Genomic DNA, 26,859 nt, shown 5'->3' on the forward strand with positions numbered 1-26,859 from the left:
ACCAGCTCACCTCATAGGTGGGAAGTGAGGAAGAGGAGATAGAAGCCTGGAAGCTTCCATACCTTTCAGGGACACAGCCCCAGTGACCTAGCTTCCTCCCACTGAGTCCGTGGACCTTGGAGGCACATCCCATGTCCTCACTATAGCAAGTGGGCTCCTGTAATGAAACCCTGCCTACGGGCCTCCCGTCCAAGAACGCAGGGGCAAGGAGCTTCGGATCTCAGACGCCACTTAGAGAGGCACCGTGGAAGCATCCACATCCTCCAGAAGGACGCAGCTAATTCTGCCCCGTGAGACGAACCGCCCCTGAGAGCTGTACACACGGACTAAGAACAAAAACACGTTCTTCGTCATCAGGACATGCTGTGGTGTTTATAATCTGAAGACTCACACGACGGAGCCGTGGAAGGCAGACCAAGCCTGGAATGCCAGGGCCTTCGGGAGAAGAAGGAATGGGGTGTTCTGAGACCCCAGGAGGGTGAGGGCTTTGGCCCAGGTAAGTGGCACCTTCCATCATCACTCTAGGGGAAGCTGTGGAGTGTGAAACAAGGTCTCCCTTGCCTAGCCATTTGGGACCCATGTGGTAAGTGTCCCCAGGGCCCAGGCAGAGACAGCATCGTCATGGTGTCTTCATTATGAAGTCTTCCAAGAGCTGTTCCTTAGGTAGGGCACCTGGACTCGCACATTCAGCGGACATTCTCTTCTCTAACCTTCAGTGAATCTTCTGCAAGTCTTCAGGCCCAAACGAGGCCGGCAGCAGCTCCTGGACCGTCCTCACTACGAATGTGCCATCGGGCTTGGTCATGTACACAGCCCAGTTGGTGCCAAACTGGAAAAGAGAGCAAAGTTGTGTGAGGGAGGCAGTGGGACTGAGCGGGGACGGGGAGGAAGCACAGGTTTGAATCTGACTACTATTTTCTTTGTGCCTCAGTTTTCCTTACCTGTCAAATGGGAGTAGCAATAATTGTACCTGACTCACAGTGCCTGAGAGAGGGCTCAGTGGAAAAGCACTGGCCAACAGCACCGTGCATGGCCTATCACCAATGGGCTACCAGCATTCTCTTGGAGGATGCCCCCGGGAGCTTTGTTAAAAACAATACCTTCTCTCCATTTTCATGCTGTGTAGTATACACATGTGTGTATGCATGTGTCGGGGCACATATGAGCAAACATGCATGGGGAAGCCCAAGTGTTGGGTCTCCCACTTTATTTGCTGAGGCAGCGACTTAACCATCAAATCCAGAGCTCCGCCATTTGGCTAGTCCAGCCAGCCAGTCTGCTCTGGGGATCCCATCTCTGCCTTCCACGGCTGGAGTTGCAGGTATCTGCCTAGACTGTCTGACATACGTGGGTTTCTAGGGATCCAAACTCTGGTCCTCAAGGATTAAACATGTAAGAGTTTAAGCACGGAACCATCTTCCTAGCACCTTTTGAAATATCTGTTCCTTGGGCTGGAGAGATGGCTCAGTGGTTAAGAGCACTCAGTGCTCTCACAGAAGAGGGGAGTTTCGTTTCCGACCCCTACACCGGGAGGAAGCTCATGATTTCCTGTAACTCTGGCTCCAAGATGATCTGATGCTCTGGCCTTCGTGAGTCTGAAACGCACATCCAGCACAGACATGATTAAAAATTAAATCTTTTCAAAAAGTCTATGCCCCAGAGCTTCTGCAATGAGAAATGACAACCAACACCTGCTGTCCCCTACCGGTCTTTCAGGACACACAACATGCTATGTTAGCATTATAGCATCATCTCCCCCTGGAGGTGGTGGCTGTCATTACACTTCTTTCAATATTGAAGAAACTGAGATTTGGTATCTATCAATCAGCTGTGGTGGTTTGAAAGCGATGGAATTCTTGGTTCCCGGTGTGTAAGCCTGTTTGGGGAGGCTTGGAGAGTATGGGCTTGCTGGAGGAAGGGCTGCTGGAAGCGGGCTCCAGGGTTTCAAAATCTATGGTTTCCAGCACACACTCTGTTCGCTGCTCACTGTTCCAGGTGTGAGCTTCCAGGTGTGAGCTTCCAGATGTGAGCTTCCAGGTGTGAGCTTCCAGGTGTGAGCTTCCAGATGTGAACTTCCAGAGGTGAGCTTCCAGGTGTGAGCTTCCAGGTGTGAGCTTCCAGATGTGAACTTCCAGAGGTGAGCTTCCAGGTGTGAGCTTCCAGATGTGAACTGCCATAGGTGAGCTTCCAAATGTGAGCTTCCAGAGGTGAGCTTCCAGGTGTGAGCTTCCAGAGGTGAGCTTCCAGGTGTGAGCTTCCAGGTGTGAGCTTCCAGGTGTGAGCTTCCAGGTGTGAGCTTCCAGGTGTGAGCTTCCAGATGTGAGCTTCCAGGTGTGAGCTTCCAGATGCGAACTGTTAGGGGTTGGGGATTTAGCTCAGTGGTAGAGCGCTTGCCTAGGAAGCGCAAGGCCCTGGGTTCGGTCCCCAGCTCCGAAAAAAAAAAAAAAAAAGATCCAGATGCGAACTGCCATAGGTGAGCTTCCAAAGGTGAGCTTCCAGAGGTGAGCTTCCAGGTGTGAGCTTCCAGAGGTGAGCTTCCAGATGTGAGCTTCCAGAGGTGAGCTTCCAGGTGTGAGCTTCCAGAGGTGAGCTTCCAGGTGTGAGCTTCCAGAGGTGAGCTTCCAGGTGTGAGCTTCCAGGGTGGGCTTCCAGCTCCAGCCAGCACGTCTCTCGTCTGCTGTCCCTGCGTTATGGACTCCAACCCTCTGAACCATTAGCTCCAAATAAACTTCAATTGCTTTGGTCTTGGTGTCTCATCACAGCAGTAGTAAAGTAACTAACACATCAGCAGAGATGAGCATGTCTCCAGAACTTTCTCCCACATTCTCTCTGGGTCCTCTGGGGTTCGCTGTCTTCATCTACACTGTGTTTTAGTGATAGGAGCTCCTATCCACCAGCGGGGTGGGTAGGTGGGGAGTTAAGTCAGTGATAGAGATGGAGTTGAGAGACCCAGCGTCTTCCCGGCAGGGATGGTGAGACCCTTGCACCTAGTAGGTGCCCATTTCACAGAGGCATTGTGACTGACGCGTGGGCTGCCAGCCGAGGCTGGTCCGTGAGCTGTTACCAGATGCTATCCATCTTTGGGATTTTTCAGAATTAAGGTTTCAAGGAAAATTTTGTGTTCGCTAAGCTGTGCCCAAGGGTGAGGGTGCGAGCTTGGCGTAGGCAGATTTAGATGCCAGGTCCCTGGTTCCCAGGCCTCATCACTCACTGCTCACATTTGGCTTTATGCTTCCTTCCCCGCAACAGCTTTGTTTTTTTATTTGTTCTCTCTCACCAGCGTCTGGGGAAAAAATGTCCATACGCAGGCGGATCAAGTTGGAGCCCTGGGAGCCAGAGACTTGGTACTCGCTGGTGGTTTCCTTAGGCGCTGTCACCATGCTGGCAGGTTGGTGCCCCACCCCCACCCTCACACCCGGTGTGGAGGTAAAATTCGCTGTGTGGATTAAGTGCCTCTGGGGTGGCTTTTATATCTTGATTTGGGAGATGGGCTCTGTGAACTGCTCAGCAGTCAACAGACAAACAAGCCAAGCCGCCCCGTCTGGCAACACCAGTTCCAAAGCAAGAATGCTCACAGATCAGGTATCATGAAGCAGCCTTGAGGCAAAGCCTCCCACCCCACCCCCAGACTCTCTCGCACACTTGGGGCCAGGGTACGGATACAGAACACACAGGCGATGAGAGGGACAGGGAGTTTGGAGTCAGCCTTGTATGCCACTGACACCCAGTCCTCATGGGCTGCTCAGTCTCCTTTGGCGCTCATGGAGATAGGAGTGGTGGCAGCTGCTTCTCATTCTGAGAATTCTGCCAGATTCTGAGCATTCTCCTAGCAAGCTGCAGCTCAAGGGCCGTGCTTGGGGACGTGATTGGCTTTCATTTTGGGACACACGATAGAGGCCATGAGCTTCTTTGGCATCCTCCTCCCGACATCCCCCAGTGTGCGGCGTTGTTAACATCAAAAGCTCCCACTGGGCTGGGTGTGGTGGCAAGCAGGTAGATCTCTAAGTTCAAGGCCAGCCAGGTCTACACAGTGAGTTCCACGATAGCCAGGCCTATATAGAGAAACCCTGTCTGGAAAAACAAAAACAAAAACAAACAGAAACCCCACTCCTGCAAAACAAAAACTAAACTAAAAAACAAAAACCGTCCACTGGGCCTGAATGAGAACCCATGGTCAGGGCTGGCATGCAGCTCAGTGTAGAGCCTGGCACACCCCAGGCCCTGGAGTCCATTCATGCCAGCACAGCACAACAAGCCAGCCAGCAAGCCCACCGTCCCAATCCAACCTGTTGTTTTCACAGTTAACAAAATCAAACCTCCCATTCGTACACTTTATAAAGTCCGCCAGGGCCAGCAAGATGGCTCAGTAGGGAACGGTGCTCGCTGCCAAGCCCGGTCATTTGAGTTGGATCCCTGAAGCCAACACGGTAGGAGATAACGGACTCAAAAAAGTTGTACTCTGACCTCCACACTTGCACTGTGGTGTGTGTGTGTGCACGTGCACACACGTGCACAATTAAAGATAATAAATAAGTAATAATATTTGCTTCATATCTTTCTTGGCTTCCCCTTTATTCTCCCTCTCCCTGTCCCTCTCCTTCTCCTCTCTCCCTCTCCTTCTCCCTCTCATTTTTCTTTCTTTCTTTTTTTTTTTTTTTTCTTTTTTTGGAGCTGGGGACCGAACCCAGGGCCTTGTGCTTGCTAGGCAAGCGCTCTACCACTGAGCTAAATCCCCAACCCAATCATTTTTTTTTTTTTTTTTTTTGGTTCTTTTTTTCGGAGCTGGGGACCGAACCCAGGGCCTTGCGCTTCCTAGGTAAGCGCTCTACCACTGAGCTAAATCCCCAGCCCCTCCCTCTCATTTTTCAATTTTGTTGTTTTTGTTTGTTTTGAGACAGGATCTCCCTGCACAGCCTCAGCTGTCCTGGAACTTGCTACAGAGCCCAGGCTGGCTTCTCCAGACTTACAGGAAACCCCCCACCAACTCCTGAGTTCTGTGATTACAGGGGTAAGCTACCGTGCTACCGTGCTACCGTGCCACCGTTCCTGGCTTTCCTCGACTTTCTGAAAACAGTAGTAAAATACTGGTTACGTAAGACTTGTCATTTTCATCATTTTTGGGTGCTTAACTCAGTTCCCTTTATTCTGGAATGAACATGCTCTCGGTTCTCTGGCTGGTATGGCCACGTGACCGAGCCCCAGCCTCTGCCTGTGATCCTATATCGCACTGCTCCTCTGTCTACTGCCCTTTGACTTTCTATTGTTCATACAGTGAACATCAAGGTCAGCGTGGAGCTCGCTGGGCCTTCTATATAGAGCACTCTGTCTTGTTGCCTTTTGTGATTTATGGTTCTACTAGAATGTCACCTTCAAAGAGAGCCACCTGGAGCAGGAGCTGGCAAAGCTTTTGCTGAAAAGGGCCAAATAGGAAGTATTTTGGGTTTCCCAGGCCGTGTGGTCTTCCTGTCGCTGGCAGGAGTGGTTGCTGATAATCCAGCAGGGACGGGGAATAGCCCTTCCCCCATCAGACTTATGTACACTCAAGAGACACACTGGGATTGGCCTGGGGGCTGGAGTCTATCGTTCTCAGCCCCCTGCTGCACCTCTGTCCCCTGAATTCTCTTCCTGGATTTTCTCACAGCTGCTTGAAGCTCAGTGAGGGCAAGCCTCGCTGGTCCCCAGAGCTGGCTCCGTACCTGGCATTGAGAACAGACAGTAACCATGTAGGTCGAAAGAGGGACTCACGTGAACCCGGGAAGATCCTAGGAGTCAACCAGCAGAGTATAGAGCTCAGACAGTAACTGTCCCCATTGGCAGTCAGTCTGCTGTGGCCCCTAAGAGACCTCAGGGATGCTTTCCAGGAAGGAACCAGGCTCTCACCTCTCTCATGACTTGTCGGCAGGCTCCGCAGGGAGAGATGAACTCTTCTTGCAAGTCACTGGGGAAACAAAGAGTCAAATGAGAGCAGTCTGCCTGCCACAGGGCTCTTGGCCGATGGCTGAAATCCACGCACTGAGTCCCTGTCCTGTTGCAAATCAGGTCACATTTCCATCAGACAGTTCCGGGTTCCCAGAATCATTGTGTCCTGGAGGCTGGGAAAGCGACATGGCTTGGCGGCTGGCCACACTTCCGAAATCAAAGCCACAGTGGTAACGCTACCTCATCAGTGCGCTCATAAATGTTTAAGGGGCACTTAGCTGTCTGTCCTCCACGCTCCAGGAGACAGGGGTGAAGGAGAGCTTGTCTCTGGCCTTCACAGGATGGCTGGGCCCAGGAGGCATGACACAGAAGCCACAAGAATTCACTGCAAAGGAGCAATAAGCCGGCCACTGGAGTGAGACAATGTCTCACACAGAAGGTGGCATCAGCTGGGCCCTAGAACAACAATAGAGTCATGCACCTCCACTTAGGGAAAAACTACTGGCCAGGCATTGAACAAGTAGGGAATCAGGATAGCCATTTTATTGGTGAGGTCTTAGGTTTGGTGAGATAAATAAAAGACGGGCTGTCCTGAAGTCTTGGGGGGGGGTGTTTTGTGTTTTAGACAAATAAATATAGGGGAAGGTGGAGAGATGGCATCATGGTTAAGAACACTTTCTGCTCTTCCAGGAGAACTGAGCTCCCATACAGTGGCTTGCAGACATCGGCAACTCTGGCTCTAGATGAGCTGAAGCCTTCTGCCCTCCTTGGACACACACACACACACACACACACATACACACACACACACACACACACATACACACACACACACACACACACATACACACACACCCCATATATAAAAATGTTGGTAAAAAGGAAGAAAGGAAGGGGGATGGAAGAAAAAGGAAGGCGAGTCTGGAAGTCTCTGGGCATGGACGAATGCCATGTACATACATCAGAGAGAAGGATGGGCACCTGGCTTCTGCCAGAAACAGAGCAAGGAAGACCTCACTTTCAGCCAGGTCACTCTCAAGAGTTCAGGCACCTTTGGGCAGTTGTCTGGTTCAGCCAAGGGACAAAGAGAACCCAGATTTGGCTGTAGGAGCCTTGGTTAGCTGTTGCCATAATCCCTACCCTTCTGGGCCCACAGCTTGGGGACTGCTCTAAGAGGGCATGGGGTTTTGGCCGACTTCCTCTATTGCTTACCGTGTGGCTCTGAGTCACCTTAAGACAGCCCGGGTTGTTCCTTTGTCTGTCACACGTGCTTCACTGTCATCTACTTGACAGGGTTTAAACAAAATGACATAGCACGTCCCAAGGATGTATAGGCGTTATTTTTGAGGCAAAGTCCATGTAGCCCAAGCTGGCCTCTCCAACTTGCCACGTAGCCGAGGATAACCTTGACCTCATGAACCTCCGGCTTCCATCTCCCGAGTCCCTGTATTACAGGCCTGCACCGCCATGTTTTATGCAGTGGTGGGGGTGGATCCCAGAGCTTCACGAATGCTCAGTAGGCATTCTCTCAACTGAGCTAAATCCCGGCCCCAGGGATTTTTATAAGCCTCAGAGTGCTATATTTTTATTGCCTGGGCTAATTCCCACACATCTTCTGTGTGCGACCCTCTGCCATATGTTAGTACTTGGCCCCACACTGTTTTACTACATACGGTGTGCTCTATGCTGGTTATAATTAATATTGCTATGTGCTGACAGCAGCTGTTAGGCTGTGTACCGTGTGCCTAGCACGCTGAGCTCCTGCAAAGCATTCTGCAGACGCTGGATCATTTCAGAGGACTAATGTTGATTGAGTACTTACTACATGCCTGGCACTAGGAACTACTACGGGTGCTGGGGGGTACTACAAGGAACAAGACACACAAATTCACCATGGTCAGGTCTTTGTAGACTAAAGAGAGGAAGGGGCCAACTAACCAGCCAGCAGTGGACCAAGTAGAGGATGTTAATGATTGGACAGAGCGGCCAGGAGCTATTTTTTTAGATTCCATGATAACTGACTTATATCCGAAGATCCAATCAAAGAATGTTTCTGTTTTACTCCCTCCCCACCCCCTTCAAGACAGGGTTTCTCTGTGCAGCCTTGGTTTTCCTGGATCTCACTCTGTAGACCAGGCTGGCCTCAAACTCACAGAGATCCACCTGCCTCTGCCTCCTGAGTGCTGGGATTAAAGGTATGGGCCACCATTGCCTGGCAAATCAAAAACTGGTTTTTTGCTCCAGGAAAAAGTGGGGTGTTCCTGAGAAGACTTCCTGCTTCAGGAGAAACCCTACGGGAACATGAGGGAATGGGGGCCCCTCTGCAGAACACTCTGGGAGCCAAGTAAACCCTGGAGTTTCTGGGTGACTGGCGTTACAAGCTTAGAACATCATATGTTCCGTTCCTTTCTACCAGTGTTGGTCCAGGGCCTGCTCTAAGACAGGCAGGCATGGAAAGGGAGCAACAGAGACCTCCCAGAGTGCTGCTGCCCTCAGGGTCTTCACCACCTGACAGAGGGACATCGCAGCAGGGAAATGCTCTAATAAAAGCAGTCTGGGCAGGACTGCTGAAGTGTCACCAAGGGAACTCAGCCTCCTTTCCACAGCCGGTGAGACCCTATGTGATCTACCTGTCCCTGTCATTTCCCGTCTTGGATAAGATGGCCTGAGTCAGGAGTCACCAGGGGACCAATGCCACATCTTAGCAGGAAGCTGAATTCAGCCTCAGTTCCCACCACCCAACGTTCTAAACTGGGCTAAGTAGCTCACTTACGCTGCACTGCAGTACCACGTGCTAGGCTCTTCAAAGGAGGAGCTAGACAACCAGCTGTGGAACCCGTGTGCAGGCTCTTACTACATGATAGAGATCACGAAAGAAGCAACTTACTCAGGGTCACGGAGCCAATCAGGGGGCAGAACCAGGATTTGAACTCAGAACCCACGAACTCTGCCTTTGCTTTTCTTGTGTCTGGCAGAAGTAAGAATGATCACTCCACAAACCGTGGTTCTCCTTGGTGACAGACACACTGTGTGCTAGAGAGTTCACAGAAGACAATCCATGTGGCCGGCCAACAGCCTGATCCTGCTCCTCTCAAGAATTCCCCAGCTTAAAAAGCCAGGCTGAGGGGTTGGGGATTTAGCTCAGTGGTAGAGCGCTTGCCTAGCAAGCGCAAGGCCCTGGGTTCGGTCCCCAGCTCCGGAAAAAAAAAAAAAAAAGCCAGGCTGAGGGCTGGGGGTGTCGCTGGACGACGCATAGAGCGACTGTGGTGCACAGAGGCCAGGGGTTGGAGCCACGGCACCACCCAAAGTGCACGGTGTAATGGCGCAGATCTGCAGTCTCGGTACTCAAGAGGTGAAGGCAGGAAGATCAGAGTTTCAGGGACACAGCCTTGGTTACAAAGTAAGTTCTAGGCCAGCCAGGCTTACATGAGACCTAGTCTTAAAAATAATAAAATAGCTAGGTTTAGAGACTTCTAAGCACCTTAGGTGGACAGTAGGGCAGGCCCCGGTGACCCTGGAGCTGGGACTCTCACCTGTCCCTTAACATACATGGCTAGAGTGAGCTGGCTGCATCTAGACACGTCTCCCATGTTTTCCTGATTCTCCTTCCCGGGCTACCTTTTTCCCCCTGGAGATCAAGGGTTTGTGCAGACCTCGGCCACACACTGAAGTCATGCTTAGCTTGGTGAGCTAAAAACCTACTGAGTCCGAGGACCGAGGCTAGGAGTCCAGTGGGGCCCCTGAGCCTCACCTGGCTCTGCCAACAGCAGCTCCACCCTTTGTGACCCCAGAGAGGGGACTCGACTGCAAGCCTTGGTGTGTGCCAATAAGAGCTGGCGGCATTCCTCCTCTAAATCCAAGCTCTCTGATTAATAAATCACGAGACTGGGGTTGGGGATTTAGCTCAGTGGCAGAGCGCTTGCCTAGGAAGCGCAAGGCCCTGGGTTCGGTCCCCAGCTCCAAAAAAAAAGAACCAAAAAAATAAATAAATAAACAAATAAATCACGAGACTGCATTGCTGGCTGGGGGATTCGGTTATGGGCTAAAAATCCAGAGTAGACCAGTTGGGTGCTGGAAACTGCATGTGTTTGCGGAGGTCTGATGATCGTTGCAAGACCCAACTGGTCGAGTTTAGAGGCAGGCGATCGGAAAGAGAGAGAGCCCTTCAAATGCTAATGGAGCCAGCAGGCTACAGCACCAATCTGCTGGCTTTGACCTTCTTTCCCCCAGAACATCCTTACTTTCTTGGACCAGCCTTGAAACTGAGTTATTTCTCCCCATTTCTTCGTAAGAGCATCATACATCCTGCTCTGGGCTCTTTTGCATAGCCTCGTTTATTCTTTGAAAACCTAAAGGAACCAGGATAGCCCTTGGCTCCTGAGAAAGCCTCGAACCAAAGCCTTGCTTCCTAAGGGCACACCTGGCTCCGGTCACTCCAACATGACCCTCGGGTCCTCGGGACCCCCTGGAGGCCAGTCTGGGGCAAAACATGGGGTCTTGGAAAAGCCACGATGTCCCTTCCTGTTGCGCTGACTATGTCAGGCTTTCTGTAAGCCTCTGCCTCTTTACCAGGTTTCAAACCCATTCACAGGAAGAGAGGATCCTCTAGAGTCTGTGTCCCACACTGCCAAATACCAATGCTCAGTTAGCCGGCTCTGCTGGCTGGGTTCCATTGTGTTCTGTGTCAATTTCCTAACCAGTAATTTGCCAAGATTACTTCTCTCTTAGCCAATACGAAAGGGGTACCCACATGCAACTCACCACAAAAGCATGACATTGCTGGGGTCTAAACCAGTAAGAGTCCATTCACACAGGCTTTGGTCTGGAAGCTACACAAGTCCAGAGCCAGCAAGACCCCACCACACTCCCATTGACAGAAGCCCACGGGAGCTAGAGCAACCACATCTGAGGTACCAGAGAGCACTGACTGGAGAGCTAGTTCAGCCAGATCCTAGCTGGAGTTGGGTTAGCTTGAACTGTAGTGTTTACACGATTGTCACCAGGTCACTGCGCCAAGCTTGCCTTTGAACCCCGGCTTTGGCCCCTTTATCTGGATTTTAGCTTCTGAAATTAGCAAAGCTCAACAGCTGGTTCTGGGCCCACTTGAGAAGAGCAGGCAGCAGTATCTGCCTCCTGCCACAGCGTGGCACAGTGGACTGTGCCCTGGATTATGACTCTGATACCAGGGTTTCACCCCAGCTTTATTTACGACTAACTTCCAGGAGAGCTCCTTAGCGTCACAGGCCTCAGGGGGTTTTGTTTCGCTTTGGTTTTGTCTATAAAAATGGGTGGTGACAAGGGAGTCCATACCAAATGACTCTCAGGTCCTCTGGCTATGAGTTTCTGTGTGACATCTTTCTTTTGTACCTCCTGGGGTTTGGGTCATACTTGGTGTTGTTGAGATGGAGACATACCTGCTGTGTCAGTCACCCTGGGTTTACCTGCTCTGCCTGCTAACCCTGAGGGAGGAGTCTGAGGCAGACTAGAATGACAGGGGCAATTAGAGGGCCCTGAAAAGGGGTGGGAGGTGCTCACTCAGGAGACTGGGTGAGAACTTTCAGCAGCTGAGAATGAAGACCACCAAAAACTAGCCGGTGTGGTGCAGACCTTTAACTCTAAGGGAGGCAGAGGCAGGTGGATGGCCGTGAGTTCGAGGCCAGCCTGGTCTACATAGTGAGTTTCATAGCTGTGTGAATTACCAGGGATACAGAGTGAGACCTTGTCTCAAAAACAAAACAAAACAAAAGACAACAGAAAAAAGAAAGGGGGGGAGAAAGGAAGGAAAGAAGGAAGGAAAGAAGGAAGGAAGGAAGGAAGGAGAGAAAAAGAAACCAGCTGAACTACAAGATCTCAAAGCTTCCAAAACCCTCATACAGTCACCACTGGGATAACAAAGTGTTTATTTCCTTTGAGAAGCCCACACCCAAGCTTTTGGGTGTGTCTCATTCTTCTCCGGTGCGTCTCTCTGTTAACCTTTGTGCTTAACGTCTACTAAAACGCCTTTTAAGGGACTAGGAGACACGGCTCAGTGGTTAAGAACAATTGTTGCCCTAGCTAGAGGACCCAGGTTTGATTCCCAGCACCCACAGGCTGGGTCACAGCTGTCCGTAACTCCAGTCCCAGGAGAACCAATATCGTCTTCTGGCCTCGGACACCACGCACGCCTCTGGTGCACAGACATATATGACAAACATGCAAAAACACTTATTCACATTCTATACACATAAAATAAATCTAAGAAGTATTTTGAATGTCTTTTAATAAATTCTAATTCTGTTTCATGGAGGTTTGTCTTAAAATGCTTTTCCTCAGCAAAACCAAGAATCTGGCTTTACCTACATGGCAGTTCCTAAAAGATTCCAGACTCTTCCGGGTCCCGGTGGAATTCTCAGCTGTCTCCAGTTTCACTACCACTGAGCAAATCCATTAATCATTTTAATTATTGTTATTTTTCCTTATGTGTGAGGGTTGGCGTGGGGGTGGGGAATGTGTATGTGCTTTTGTGTGTGTGCATACACTTGTGTGCATGTGCTCGTGTGTGCATGTGTTTGTATGCATGCATCCATGTGTGCATGGGCTCATGTGCTCATGTGTGCATGTGCTCATGTGTGCATGTGCTTGTATGCATGCATCCATGTGTGCATGGGCTCATGTGTTCATGGGCTCATGTGCTCATGTGTGCATGTGCTCATGTGTGCATATGCTCATGTATGCATGCAGGTGTGTACGCACACATGTATGAAGGCCAGAAGTCCATTTCAGGCATTATTTTTACTGGATATTTTATGTATTTACAGTTCAAATGTCATCCCCTTTCCCAGTTCCTCCGTCTCCCATCCCCCCTCCCAATTCCAGGCATCTCCCAGTCACTCTGCCTTATATCTATTTTCAATCCTTTTATTTTATGCGTATGAGTATTTTGCCTACATGCATGTCTGTGTACCATGTGCATGTCTGATACCTGCAGAGACCAAAAGAGGGTGTTGGATCCTGTGGAACTGGAGTTACAGATGGTTGTAAGCTACCACGTCAGTGCTGGGACTCGAACCTCAGGTTCTCAGCAAGAGCAGCCAGGGATCTTAACCGCTGAGCCATCTCCCCAGCCCATACCTTATGTTTTTTAAAAGTGTTCTCTCACTGAACCTGGAGTATACTCTTTGAACTAGACTGACTGGGCAGCCAGCTTGGGGATCTGTCTCTCAACATTGTCGCAGTGACGGAGTCATAGGGACAAACCACCATGATTGTCTTCTGCCTAGTTTGTTCAGGGTCAGAACTCAAGTCCTCAATCGCACGCGTCAAGTGCTCTGCCCACTGAGCAACACTGCTTCGGCTCCCCTTGCCCTTTCTCTTTCTGAGAAACGGTCTCACTATTTCTGATCCTCCTCCCTCTATCTTCTGAGTGCTGGGATTATAGGAGTGTGGAACGATGTCCTCTTTTATGCGAAGCTGGGGATCGAACCCAGTATCTTTGCATGCTAGGCAAGCACCCTATAAACTGAGCCACGCCCCCAGGCTCAGACTATAATTTCTTATTTATCCCCTTATCTCTGGCTCTGTGTCTCCCAAGAAGACCATGTACAATAGTCATGCGTCTGGTGAATGAATGAATGAGGTGTGTGTGTGCATGTGTGTGTGTATTTGTGTGTGCGTTTGTGTGTGTGTTTATGTGTGTGTGCATGCGTGCATGCCTGTGACGTTAGCTGGAGGAATGATGAACTCTGCTATAACTGCCCTTCCCACTCACCTGGCAATGGCAATAGCCCTGAAATCCTTGTAGCCTTCAGAGATGGCCTTCTGGATGGCGGTCCGCTCGGCACACACACCAAGTGGGTAGCAGGCGTTTTCTACGTTGCACCCTGAGGGGAGAGAAGAGACCATCGGTGTGGATAGCAGAACCATTCCCTGATGAGGATGTTTTAAGAGCTTCCCTGTGCCTCTCTTATATATCTTGACATGTGATAGTCATTTGGGAAGAGGGAACCTCACTCAGTTGAGCAAAGGTGTGTGTGTGTGTGTGTGTGTGTGTGTGAGAGAGAGAGAGAGAGAGAGAGAGAGAGAGAGAGAGAGAGAGAGAGAGAGAGAGTTTCTTGTCTGTGGGGGCATTTTCTTGATTGATGACTGACGGGAAGATGCAGATTGCTTGCCCAGTGCCTCAGAGGGAGAAGACAGAAGCAGCCTCAGATCTGGATCTAAGAAATGGCATCGATGGGGAGGAGCCCTCGGTGTGGTCCAAATGCTTTTGTCTTTTACATTTTATTTATTTGTGTTTGATGTGTATGGACGTTTTGTCTACGAGGATGTACGAACAACTGTGTGTCTGTGCTTGGTGCCCACAGAGGTCAGAAGAGGGTGCTGGATCCCCTGGAGCTGGAGTGATAGAGGGTCGTGAATCACCACGTGGGTGCTGGGAACTGAACCAGAGTCCTCTATGAGAGCAGCCAATGCTCTTCACCTCTGAGCCATCCCTCCAGGCCCCCAACACTCTTAGCATATGTGTCACCAATGATATGACCAAGGAAGAGGTTCCTAGATCTCTAAGCTGGAGACCCCAGCAGATAACAGACAAGAGATATGCCAGGAGAGGAAACCTCTCCCTTTCTGTCTTGGGGTTCATGAGCTGCCATGGTTGGTGACTAGGTGTTCCCGTTTTAGGTAGTGGGAGACTCTGTCATTACCATCAACAACCCCACACTGTGTGCCGTGGGGATGGATGGGAAGTGGGGGTGGGAAATTAGTCAGTCCACAGACCACCGGATCAGCAGAGCTACAACTGGACTAGAGGAGACACGAGCCATGGGGCAGTGGGACTCTGCCCTCAAGGACTTCCCTCAGCCAGGCGGTAGGCGGATGCTTTATGTATGGAAAGAGGAGTGTGTACAGGTCCTTATGGGGACCTGGTGACAGAGGCTGCTAATTGTTCCCCACTTGAGTTTAGCAAGACAGAGCTATCCATCTAGAAGCCTCCCTTGGAACATCTTGTAGTGCTACCGTTTTGCTGGCTTGGGTCTATGCCTGTGAGATGTGTGTATACCCGCGTGCATTTGGGGAGGCCAAGGGAGGATAGGGAATGCTTGCTGGGCCCCTCTCTGCTTTATCCCCTTGGGAGGGTGAAGCTAGGGCTAGACTGACAGCCGGCAGGCTCTAATGATCCCCTTGTCTCCCCAATAGCACCAGGACTACAGACAAATGTGAGGCATCCAGCTTTCTACATGAGTGGGTGCTTGGGATTTGAACTCAGGGCTTGTGCTTGTACAGCTGAGCCATCTCCCTAGCCCAGCTATGCAGTTTAAGCCAAAGAGTGTGAATGGTGCAATACGTGCAATAAACAACATACGGTCAGAGTTCTGGAAGCTTGCTGCTTGCCCTCCACTTCCTCTTTGCCTTCCTGAGGTCTAAGACTTGATTTTTTTTTTTTTTTTTTTTTTTTTTGTTTCATTGAGACAGGTCTCATGAGGTAGCCCTAGCTAGCCTGGACCTTGCTATGTAGCCCAGGCTGGTCTCAGACTCAGAGATCTACCCAGACTGGCCTGGGACTCACAGAGATCCACCCACCGTTGCTTCCTGAGTGCTGGGATTAAAGGCATGTTCCACCATGTCCAGCAGAGGGCTGAGACTCGAATGGGACATTGCGCCAGTTTGAACCTGTGCTTGAGGGCGTCACTCTGGGGATGGTGGGACACCTGGACAGAGTTTTTATCTCCAGCCTCGTGGAACCGAGCAGGGCAGCTCACAGGCCTGGACTACAGCCTGACCCCTGGTGTGCCAGAGAAGAGAAAGTAGGCAGCCATTTTCCTGAAGTTACCGAGTCATCTGTCAAGTCAGCTCAGTTCTTGTCTGTCACACTTCCCATGTACGAGTCTGAGCGTTCATCAGGATTCTGTGGTATATTTTTCCCTCAAGTGCCTATTGGATCTGGAAACTATAAGTCACTGAACGCACAGCTCTTGCCAGAGCCCACATCCTCTTGGATGCTCCCGTTCCTTCACGATCTGCATTCGCACACTGGGAGTGAGTATGTTTATTGTGTTGCTCACAGCTTTTGAGAACACACGAATCCCTGGTCCAGAACTGATGGCTGCCACTAGACCTCCAGCAGGAGGCCATAGCTGTAAGTCGGCTGGGAGGAAGGCCAGCATGTTTCCCGCCGAGGCTAGGGCTGGCCCTGGGCGGTTAGATGGTGACAGGTTCCTACATCAGGGAGGAAGGGCTGGTGTATACAGTGGGAAACACTGTAGAGTGCAGTGGGCACCGACTGCTTTGACATTAGTGTCTCTTCCCTTTCATTTTGCTACTGCATCTGTGCACGTTGTATATGTGCATGCATGCATGTATGTATGTATGTATGTATGTATGTATGCATGCATGCATGCATGTATGTATATCCATGAGCCAGAGCTGGCTCTTAGCTAGGTTCCTGATCCTATGCTGAAATGACTTACTTGAAGCACCTCTATGGCTGGTAAGATGTCTCAGCCACTAAAAGCACTTGTCCTACAGTGCTTTTAGTGTCATACAGGCCTAATGACTGTACTCCCTGGATTTCCTGGTGGAAGGGAGAACAGACTCCGTAAGCTGTTCTCTGACCCCAACCTCCACACACCCTCTGACACACTCTCTGTGGCATGCTTACACATACACACACACACACACACACACACACACACATACACACACAAACACTCAGAGAGAGAGAGAGAGAGAGAGAGAGAGAGAGGCATGAATGTACGTGCCTGCATGCACACTCACACACAAACAATAAAACAATCTGTCTTTTAGAAAAGAAATACTTCTCTAGCCTACATGCCTCTCCAGCCTTCACTGACCTTCTGCACCCCACCACTCCCTGACCTGTCCCTGACTCAGGTCTGATGCTTTCCTGCTACACGTGAGTCACACCAAGCTTGAGTTCCAAGGGTTGAGGGGCAAGCTTCTCACAGGAAAGTGACAGAAAAGATCTCTCTCTCTCTTTCCAATCTGAGGTCTGTTGTAGGCCAGGCTAGCCTCAAATCAGATACATAGCTGAGGGTGACCTAGAACCTTACCCCTCTGCCTCTGCTCCTGTAGTGGGGTTTCCTCCCAGACTGAAACATTCCAGTACTCCTGGGAAGCTCCTTAAGACATCAAGCAAACAACTCAGAATAGCTTCAGGAAGTCCCTGAAACTGATCAGATTCATGTTAATTGGCTTCATTTTGAGTTCTAACAACAGATTCACGTATTCATAGTGCATTCATAGCTGGAGAGATGGCGCAGCGGTTAAGAGCGTGCACCGCTCTTGCGAGGAATCCGGTCCCAGGAGCTCACAAACACCTGTAGCTCCAGTTCCCGGGAATCCAATGCCATTCATTAGACACCTCCCCCTTCACCCACTCCCTCACAAAAAAAGTAAGGAGCAAAGACTGCTGGGAGTCACTCTCAGACAAATGGAACTACCTGGAAGAGGTTTAGACCAACTGAGGCACCTGGAAAGGACTCTCCCCAGCCTGTTGAGCTGCCTGCAGACTGTGCCCTGTGCTCCAGGTTCCCAGTTTGTGAGCTGTCACTCATCCCGGGTTGGACCTTGGCGATGCAGCTGTCTGAGTCATTTCTCTAAGTAACCCCTCCCTCATATTCCTGTAGGGAAGTCCAAAAAATGCATCGGTTCACTAAGTTGGACTTCAGTGGTGTCTGTACTTGGGTCGGTTATAGGCTCTCTATCTGGGGTGAGTAGATGTGTGTAGTGCTGGGGTTCAAACCCGGGGCTTGGTATATGCTAGGCAAAAAAGACCCTACCCATCAAGCTCCAACTCCAGCCTCCTGAACGCTTGATTCATTTTTATAAGTTTTCTTTTCTTTTTTTTTTTTTTTTTTCTTTTTTTCGGAGCTGGGGACTGAACCCAGGGCCTTGCGTTTGCTAGGCAAGCGCTCTACCACTGAGCTAAATCCCCAACCCCTTTTATAAGTTTTCTTAATGTTTAAAAAAGGTATGTGTATGTATGTGGGTATGTGCGTGTGTGTGCTGGTGCCCTTGGGTGTGTGTGTGTGTGCACATGTTTGGTGAAAGGCATCGGATTCCCGGGAGCGAGAGCTACAGGTGTTTGTGAGCTCCTGGGACCAGATTCCTCGCAAGAGCGGTGCACGCTCTTAACTGCCGCACCATCTCTCCAGCTTATGAACGCACTATGAATACGTGAATCTGTTGCTAGAGCCCAAAATGAAGCCAATTAACATCTTTATCCTAATGTGCTGTCCTTAGGTACCAGATTCTTGGCTCCCCCTGCTCAACCATGTCAGAAACCTTCCCTGACACCCTCCCAAATCTCCATCTTCCACCTCTCGCTCTCTCTGCCGGTTTGTGCAACTTTACCTTTCTCCCCGCCGCTCTGTGGCCGAAGCATACCTTTCTGTTATTTAACTCGAATGAGAATTTTGCAAGGACAAACTTGGTTGTGTTGTGGTCGTGGTAGAGTGACCGGCGGGGTCCAGCACAGCAAGCTCTTGGCTATATACATTGCCTGAATGTGTACACTCCTCCCTGCTTCCCTTGTCGAAGCCCTAACCAGTGTTGCCATGGAGTACAGAGGAGAGGCCTCTTGGGATGGGAGAATGGAAGGTAGCCCCTCATGGCTCCCTTAGAAGACACCAACGAGTTCTCTCTCCCGCTGTGACAGGACATCAAGAGGAGGTGGCCAAGACTGGACGTGTTCAGCTTGGACTCCTGAGCTTCCAGACTTGTCTGATTATCAGTGTGTGTTTACACACATACACATACATATAACATATAACATGCATATATCGGAGGTGAAACTGTTGGTATCCCACAGCCTCAGCGACTGGGCATGCGCCCAGCCCACCAGGCCCCCTCAGAGCACCTTGCTTTCCCACGTCAGTGAATTCTTTCTTGAGCCAGGCAACATGGATACCATGGGTACCATTATGACTCCCTCTTACAAGAGGGAGGAGCCCAGGGAGCCAGGGATGTACATGTTGGTCTGTTCAACCTAAAAGGCTGTGCTAGTTTTCTATGGCATGTGTTTTAGGCGGATTTATGATGGCAATCAAAGAGGCTCCCAGTGGGGAGACCTGTCCAGAGAAGAAATCAGAGCTGGAGGGCATCACATATATTCTCTTTACTAAGGGATCTCAGAGACGAAAGGGACAGTAGCCACGCCCTCTCTCCTTTCCTTTCCCCTCCCCTCCCCTCTGCCAGCTTTGTTATGCTGCCCAGGTTATCATAAACCCCTAGACCCAGAATTTCTCCTAGCATTCATCTCTGTCCAGCAAAGTAGCTTCTCCCTTAAATGGTGGATGAAGAGGGGATGGATACAGTACTGTCCCAAGATCACACAATAAAAAAGGAAATTTGGCTCCATCTCTTAAGTCAGTGGTTCTCACACGGTGGCTTGTGAGATCACTGGAAAACAAAGATGTTGATATTACGATTCATCACACTAGCAAAATTACAGTTATGAAGTAGCAACAGAGGTGATTTTATGGTTGGGGGAGGGTCACCCCAGCATGAGGAATTGTGTTAAGGGTCACAGCATTGGGAAGGTTGGGAACCACTGCCCTAGGTGGTGCCTGCCAAGAGTTGGTAGGAAGCACAAGCCTGGTGCTTTTCTTATGCTGTGGTGATCTGCTCCTTAAGAGCAGAGACAGAGATGTTCCCTGAGGTATGCCTAGGGCTCCGAGTGGTCCTTTCTGCCTCTCCTTTATCTTTATCACGATCATGGGAGGCCAGGTGGAACATCTACCCCTGAGGTGAGGGTGGGTTCTTTCTCTCTGGCCTGTCAGTTTCTCAATCCTCCTATCCTGGCTCTGTTAGCTTTCTGTCTAAGCTCCGCCCTACAGTTACCTGGCAACAGTTAGGTATAACTGACACTATAAAAGGGGATGCTTGCCCCCTCTTCTTGTTCTCTCTTGCTTTTACCCTCCTACCTCCACTCTCTCCCTATTCCCTTCCTCCTCTTTCTCCATGGCTTCTCTCTCTCTCTCTCTCTCTCTCTCTCTCTCTCTCTCTCTCTCTCTCTCTCTTTCTCTACTACCCTCCTGACTCCCCTCCCCCATGCCCTGAATAAACTCTATTCTATACCATACCATCTTGTGGCTGGTCCCTCCAGGGAAAGGGTTGCTTCAACGTGGGCCCTGGAAGGCCCCCCCACACCTCACCACACCTCCATAGAACGTATCCCCCCTCTCTTTATCTTTCTCTAAACACATCAGTCTGGACTGCTGTGTCCATCCCACGCCAGCTCTCCCTGACAGCCAGGCTGTCAACAGCGGATTTGCTTTTAAATTGCATGGGATGCCTGCCCCTTGTGCAAGGGAAGCTGCTGGGAGCCAGAGAGTTTGTTGATTGGGATCACAGAGCTGAGTGGACACAACTTGCTGTAAGTTACACACTCAGCGTCTAAAGTGGACTGCGCCCTCTCTGCTCCCTGATCTCTCTACTTCACCCCCATGATGCTCTCTCCTCCGTTTGCTTGGGGACCCTCATCCCACCAAGCTGACTGCATGAGCCCTCCTTTTACGTAATAGAGGCCCTACCTCTATTATCAGGAAAGATCCAAGACTTCTGCTAATGTCTTCTGTTTGGTCACCTCGGAGCAAAATTCTGTCTTTTCAGAGACAGAGTTAGAGGAGCCTAACTCAGCCTAAGTCAATGGTGCAGAGCCCAGATACTGTTAATGTCTAGGGAGATAGTTTGGTACATAATATATTAATGTAAGCTTGAGGAGCAGAGTTCGGGTCCCCAGCACCAGTGTAAGTGTTGGGGGTGGGGTGGAGGGTGGAGACCTATCTCTAATCCAGCGCTCACTTAGAAAGCAAACACAGGATCTCCACAGCAAGCGAGCTAGCTAGACTAGAACCGGTGGAAGAGACTTTGCCCCCAATCACTGAGGAGGACAGGGGTGGAGGAAGACTCCTGATGTCAGCCTCAGGCCCCCACATGTACCTGAACACGTGTATAAGTGGCCATACACACAACTCACCCAAACACGTTGTTGTTGTTTTCAAGACAGGATTTCTCTGTAGCCCTGGCTACCCCCAGAATTCATTCCGTAGATCAGGCTGGCCTCAAACTCAGAGCTCTGCCTGTCCCTGCCTCCTGAGTGCTGGCATTAAAGGGATGGGTCACTAGGCCCAGCTACACGCGCTTTTTTTTTAAACCACTGAGATTGTTCATTTTGTATTGAGATGTTAAGTCTCTTCTGGAAGCCTGTTTTGATATTTTCCTGTGAATGAATCCCACCATTCAGAAGACCTTCCCACCATTCAGAAGACCTTCCCTTCTTCCTGGTGTTGAGCAAGGGCCCCTTCAGAGAAACGTGCCCTGGAGCTGCAAAGCCTAACCACACCTACTGAAGGCGTGACTCACTCTAGCTCACATTCCCGACACAGCTAGAAACTTTTACTCCAGGAAAGACATGCCTCAGTGAACTTTCAAACACATCCTGCCTGCACCCAACGACAGCTACAAGGGCAGCCTAACACAGAATGGTAGCCTTTTAAACACTGTGAGATTTTGGGGGCTGAAGCAACAGCTCAGTAGCTATGTGCTAACCTTGTAGAGAACCATAGTTCGGTTCCCAGCACACACATCAGGCAGCTTCTCATCCTGGAACTCCAGGTCCAGGGGATCTGATGCCTACTGGCCTCTTTGGGCACTTGCAGTCATGTGTTCATATCCCCCCACATAAACATGTAGACACACACACACACACACACGCACAAATACACACACACACAGACACACACACACACACACAGAGGCACAATTAAAAATAAATCTTTGGGGGGGTTGGGGATTTAGCTCAGTGGTAGAGCGCTTGCCTAGCAAGTGCAAGGCCCTGGGTTCGGTCCCCAGCTCCCCCCGCCCCCAAAAAAAAAAGAAAGAAAAAAGAAAAAAATAATAAATCTTTGAAAAACAAGAGATGTTTTTGCAGGATGGTTGGTGGCACACACCTGTAATGCCAGCACTTGGAAGACAGAGGTAGGTAGGTAGAGAGAAAGGGTTTGGGGGGAGGAGAGAAAGAGAGAGAGAGAGAGAGAGAGAGAGAGAGAGAGAGAGAGAGAGAGAAACAGAGACAGAGATTTGTATGTTTTGTTAATAGATGACAGCATTCATTTGTAATGTCACCAAGTCGGACACACCTGCCACTTGACCCTCATCCAACCTCCAGCCACTTACCTCTGGCCGCGCTGGACCTTTCAGAGGCTCACATCCAAAAGAGGGACACTTCCCTTGGTGACTCAGAAAGGCTCGTGATTGACAGATGGGAGGGCTGAGATTAGTCTTCATAAAACGTGAAGTGGCTGTTGGCGTGCCTCAATTTGCATGACACACCCTTGAAATATCCACATGCTCATTGCTCTATCAATAAGTCTTTTTTTTTTTTTTTTTTTTTTTTTTTGCCTACATGCAGTCTTTACAGTAGGTAGAGTGTCATGGGGTGGAGCATGTGGAGTAGATAATAAACGCAAAGAGGAGACAACAAAAACAACAGTGGCAGCCCTGAGCGTAGTGGCAAAAACACGGCTAAAGAGTTTCAGAGAGACACTGGGTGTGGGAGGCACAGGCAGGCTGATCTCTGTGAATTCGAGGCCAGCCTGGTCTACAGAGGGAGTTCCAGGACAGCCGGGGCTACACAAGCGAGTTTCAGAGAGTAGAAGCTTGTAGAAAGCCAGGGAGGGAGCACTGCTTGCCTGGGGCATCAGAGTTCTAGGTGGAGGACAAGCCTCAAAGGCCAACGGTGTCAGCGCCCAAGGCCTGGGAGCCATAACAGCAGCTGTTGCTGATGACAGCTGATGACAGTGACTGCTGTCACAAGGGGAGGCAGTCACTAGCTGCTGAGGGCTGGCTAGGCCACTGGCAATCAAAGCCCAGAGTCACAAGCCTCCAGTGTGAGCACCTGAAACACTAACTTCTAGATTGGGGCACCACAAGTACCTAGTTCTTTGAACTTGGAGCACTAAGCCTGTGGGTCAGCCTGTCCACCCCACAAGCTTTGGGCACTAGAGGGTCCAGCGCTCCGAAGATGAAAGACTATCCCTCCTTGTCTACTTGAGATTTCCATCCCAAGAAGACAAAAGGAGCCCTCGGCTCAGTGGTAACAGTTCTGCGCATCCACTGTGAAGCACGGATCAGCCCAAAGATTGAGTTTGGAGTGAGATCTAAAGTAGGGGTGCAATGGCAGTAAGAATGAAGAGCCAAGGGGCTGGAGAGGTGGCTCAGTGGTTAGAGCACTGACTGCTCTTCCCGAGGTCCTGAGTTCAAATCCCAGCAACCACGTGGTGGCTCACAACCATCTGTAGTGGGATCTGATGCCACCTTCCGGTGTGTCTGAAGACAGTGTACTCACATTCATAAAATAATAAATCCCCTTTTTAAAAAAGTTAATCTGAAGGATTAAAGGTTTAAATGTGAAACATTAGCCTCTGGAATTATTTTAGAAAAATAAAAAAAAGAATGACCCTGTCCCCCAGTGGGTGGAGCAGACCAACCTGTCAGGTAACAGAAAGCAAGCAGAGCGGCCATCAAAGTGGCATGTGGTGGCACACACCTCTAATCCCAGCTCTTGGGAGGCAGAGGCAGGCGGATCTCATTGAGTTCTACAGACCAAGTTCTAGGACAGCCAGGACTAGACAGGAGAAACCCTGTCTTGGAAAAAGAGAAAGAAAAAAAATTCTAACTACGGGTACTTTTTTTTTTTTTTAAATATTTTATTTATTTACTATATATTATGATTACATTGTCGCTATCTTCAGACACACCAGAAGTGGGCATCAGATCTCATTTCAGATGGTTGTGAGCCACCATGTGGTTGCTGGGATTTGAACTCAGGACCTCAGGAAGAGCAGTCGGTGCTCTCAACCACTGAGCCATCTCTCCAGCCCTACTACGGGTACTTTTGGCTGGACATGGCAGTGTGCGCCTTTAATCGCAGCACTCAGGGGGCAGAGGCAGGCAGGAATCTGAGTTTGAAGCCAGCCTGGTCTATTGTTCTGTGACAGCCAGGACTGCAAGGAAAGACCCTGTTTCAATAAACACACAAAGCTGTCACAGCACCTGAGTTCCTGGCTCAGCCTGCCCTGAATGGAGCTACCCTGGAGGTTTTACCTCTGCTGAGAGAAAGCTTCCCAACTAATGCACAGGATACTCACCTGCCTCTCTCTGGCCCTGGCTGTGAGATTACGAGAGATCTCCACAGTTTACAGAGTGCTCCTTATTCTACTGTACCTTCTGACATGTTCTTGGTCCTTCCTTTCATTCCCCCCCATTCATCTTTATTATCTTGGGTATTTCTTATTTACATTTCAATTGTTATTCCCTTTCCCGGTTTCTAGGCCAACATCCCCCTACCCCCTCTACCTCCCCTTCTATATGGGTGTTCCCCTTCCCATCCTCCCCCCCATTACTGCCCTCCCCCCAACAATCACATTCACTGGTTCACTCTTGGCAGGACCAAGGGCTTCCCCTTCCACTGGTGCTCTTACTAGGATATTTATTGCTACCTATGCAGTTGGAGCCCAGGGTCAGTCCATGTAGAGTCTTTGGGTAGTGGCTTAGTCCCTGGAACCTTCCTTTCATTTGACAGGTTTAAATGTGTGCATGTGTGTGTATGTTTGTCTCTCTGTGTCTTTCTGTGTGTGCCTGTGCCTGTGCATGTGTGTGTGTGTGTCTGTCTGTCTGTCTGTCTTGCGTGTGTGTGTGTGTCTGTCTGTCTGTCTCTGTGTGTATCTGTGTATGTGTGTGTCTGTGCGTTGCATGCATGTGTATGTGTGTATGTGTCTGTCTGTGCGAGCATGCATGTATGTTTGTGAGTGTGTGTGTGTGTGTACGTGCGTGCATGTGTGTACAAGTACATATGTATGGAAGCCAGACTGGGTCAACTTCAGGTATCATTCCTCAGACACCATCTACCTTGTTCTTTGAGACAGAGTCTCTCGCTGGCTGGGAGCCTGCCAATTAGGGTAGGCTATCTGGCCAGTGAGCCCCAAAGATCCATCTCTACCTACCCTGCACTGGGATTACAAGTGAGTGCCGCTGTGCCTATTTCTAGTGCTCTGGAGATCAGCACTTTACCGACTGATATACCACCTTAGCTCTCTTTCCTCTTCTTCCTATTTCCACAGTCCTGGCCCAAGCCACTTATATACTCCACAAATCCCGTCTACAGATTGATTACTCAGAATGCCTCAGGAAGTCCCTGAAATGGACCAGATTAACCGGACGCCCTCCTGGCCAGAGTAAACAGTATAAACTCAGAGTCTCTCTCAGATGAAGGAAGCTAGGCTTCGGAAAAGACGGAGACCAGCTGAACTGCCTGAAAGATGTCTACAATAGCTGAGTTGCCTGGGAAGGACATACTCCAAACCGTTGAGCTGCTTGCAGACTATGCCCTGTGGTCCAGGTTTCCAGCTTTGTTAGCTGTCACCCATGCTGGGGTGGGCCTTGGTGATACAGCTGTCTGAGTCATTTCTGCTTCTGTAAGTAACCCCTCACCATATTCCTGTAGGGAAGTCCAGTTGATTCACCAAGTTGAACTTTGGAGGGATTTGTACTTCGGTCTGTTGTGGGCTCCCTATCTGGGGTGAATAGATGTGAGCTGCATCTTCCCAGGAAAGGTTTTGTCACACACCTGAGTGATTCATGAAACCCACTGAGGCTCAGTCAACAAGGCATACAAAAGGGCACTGTAGTTGCCCTGTCCACAACATGTCCTAACTGAGAATGTCCTTAAGTTTACCAAGCTCCCTCCCTCCCTCCTCCCTCCCTCTGTCCGTCCTCCCTTCTTCCTTCCCTCACTCCTTTGCTCCCTCCTCTCTTCTTCCTCCCCTCTCTCCCTCTCTCCCTTCTTCCTTCCTTCTCTCCTCCCTCCCTCCTTCCTTCCCTCCCACCTCCCTTCCTTCTTTTCCTTTCTCCTTCCCTCCCTCCCTTTCTCCCTCTTCCCTTATCTCCCTCCTCCCTTCCCTCTCTCCTTCCCTCCTTCCTTTGCTTCCTCCTCCCTTCCTCCTCCCCTCCCTCCTTCCTTTCTCCCTCCTTCCTTCTCTCCTACCTCCCCCCTTCCCTCCGTCTCTCCCTCTCGCCCTCCTTCCTCCTCCTTCCCTTATTCTCTTTCCTCTCCTTTTGCTCCCCTAAACCCAGGGTCTTCTGCATGTGAGCAAGCCCAGCACCATAGCTGCAGCCCACTCTGGCCTACTCCAGTGTCTATAAACATGAGCTCAGGGCAGATTCTTGTTAACTCAGTACAGACTGCTGGATTCCCAGACCATGCCTGGATCCTTTCCTCCAAAAACAAACAAGCAACAAAACAAAATAAAATAAAACAAAACAAAACAGGCTGTCTGCTTGATGTCATCCCTCACCAGCCATCCCCAGCACCCCAGGTTGCAGGAAGATGGGGCTTTGGGAGCTCCAATCCTGGGTTCTATCACCAATGCCTCCTCTAACTTAGGTCATGTCTCTGGCCTCAATTTCATCTAAAAATGGGTCTAATCTAGGTCAGGAGGTCAGAGAAAGAACTAAGTGATGGGCAGGTGAAAACAGGACATTCAGTAAGTAATCCGAATCTCCTGCACTGCTTGGGTAGTTGATTTTGGCTTCTCCCTCTGGCCTCACGTGCAAATTCCTTCCCCACTCCAGACTTCTAAGAACAGAGAGCCACTGTATAGATAAGCACTTGAGTGAGCCCACAGCCTGGGCAGGAGGCAGGAGAGGACCAGTAAGGAGGGGACCAATGGGGATTCCCGGCGCCAGCCCTTACCAGAGAAGATCCTCCCGTCCCCGGTGAGCAGGGCAGCCCCAACAGGGAAGCGGCTGTAGGGGCAGTAGGCTGACTTCTTGGCTTCACGAGAGGACAGCAGCAGCCGCTGGACGTGCTCAGGCTCCACGGCACAGGAGGGGCGTTCCTGGGCCATGTCGGTCCGAGGAGAGTGAGCTAGCAGCTGCAGACTA

At 50.3% G+C, this 26,859-nt stretch overlaps 1 protein-coding gene across 2 annotated transcripts; it reads right to left on the reverse strand.

The window, feature by feature from the left end:
* Window positions 1-246: 246 nt before the first annotated feature.
* Cda (cytidine deaminase) lies at window positions 247-26,859 on the reverse strand. 2 transcript variants are annotated; one of them, NM_001108688.1, is made up of 4 exons: window positions 26,669-26,859; window positions 13,667-13,778; window positions 5,881-5,938; window positions 247-829 (listed from the first exon to the last, which is right to left on the reverse strand). In NM_001108688.1, the coding sequence occupies exons 1-4, from the start codon at window positions 26,820-26,822 to the stop codon at window positions 713-715; spliced, it is 441 nt and encodes a 146-aa protein (NP_001102158.1). In that variant the 5' UTR covers window positions 26,823-26,859; the 3' UTR covers window positions 247-712. The 2 variants fall into 2 exon arrangements, with proteins under 2 accessions (NP_001102158.1, XP_038966350.1); XM_039110422.2 differs by lacking the exon at window positions 26,669-26,859 and adding an exon at window positions 18,268-19,880 and having other exon boundaries at window positions 347-829.

This window comes from Rattus norvegicus, chromosome 5, assembly GCF_036323735.1.
Source record: "Rattus norvegicus strain BN/NHsdMcwi chromosome 5, GRCr8, whole genome shotgun sequence".
Lineage (NCBI taxonomy): Eukaryota > Metazoa > Chordata > Mammalia > Rodentia > Muridae > Rattus > Rattus norvegicus.

What these genes read in the sequence shown, in the direction of transcription:
- Cda (NM_001108688.1), bottom strand. Translation starts at nt 26,822, where the DNA reads ATGGCCCAGGAACGCCCCTCCTGTGCCGTGGAGCCTGAGCACGTCCAG. An exon ending in GGACGGGAGGATCTTCTCTG is followed by an intron (nt 13,779 to 26,668) that starts GTAAGGGCTGGC and finishes CTCTCCCCTCAG; the next exon opens with GGTGCAACGTAGAAAACGCC. An exon ending in AGGGCTATTGCCATTGCCAG is followed by an intron (nt 5,939 to 13,666) that starts GTGAGTGGGAAG and finishes TTGTTTCCCCAG; the next exon opens with TGACTTGCAAGAAGAGTTCA.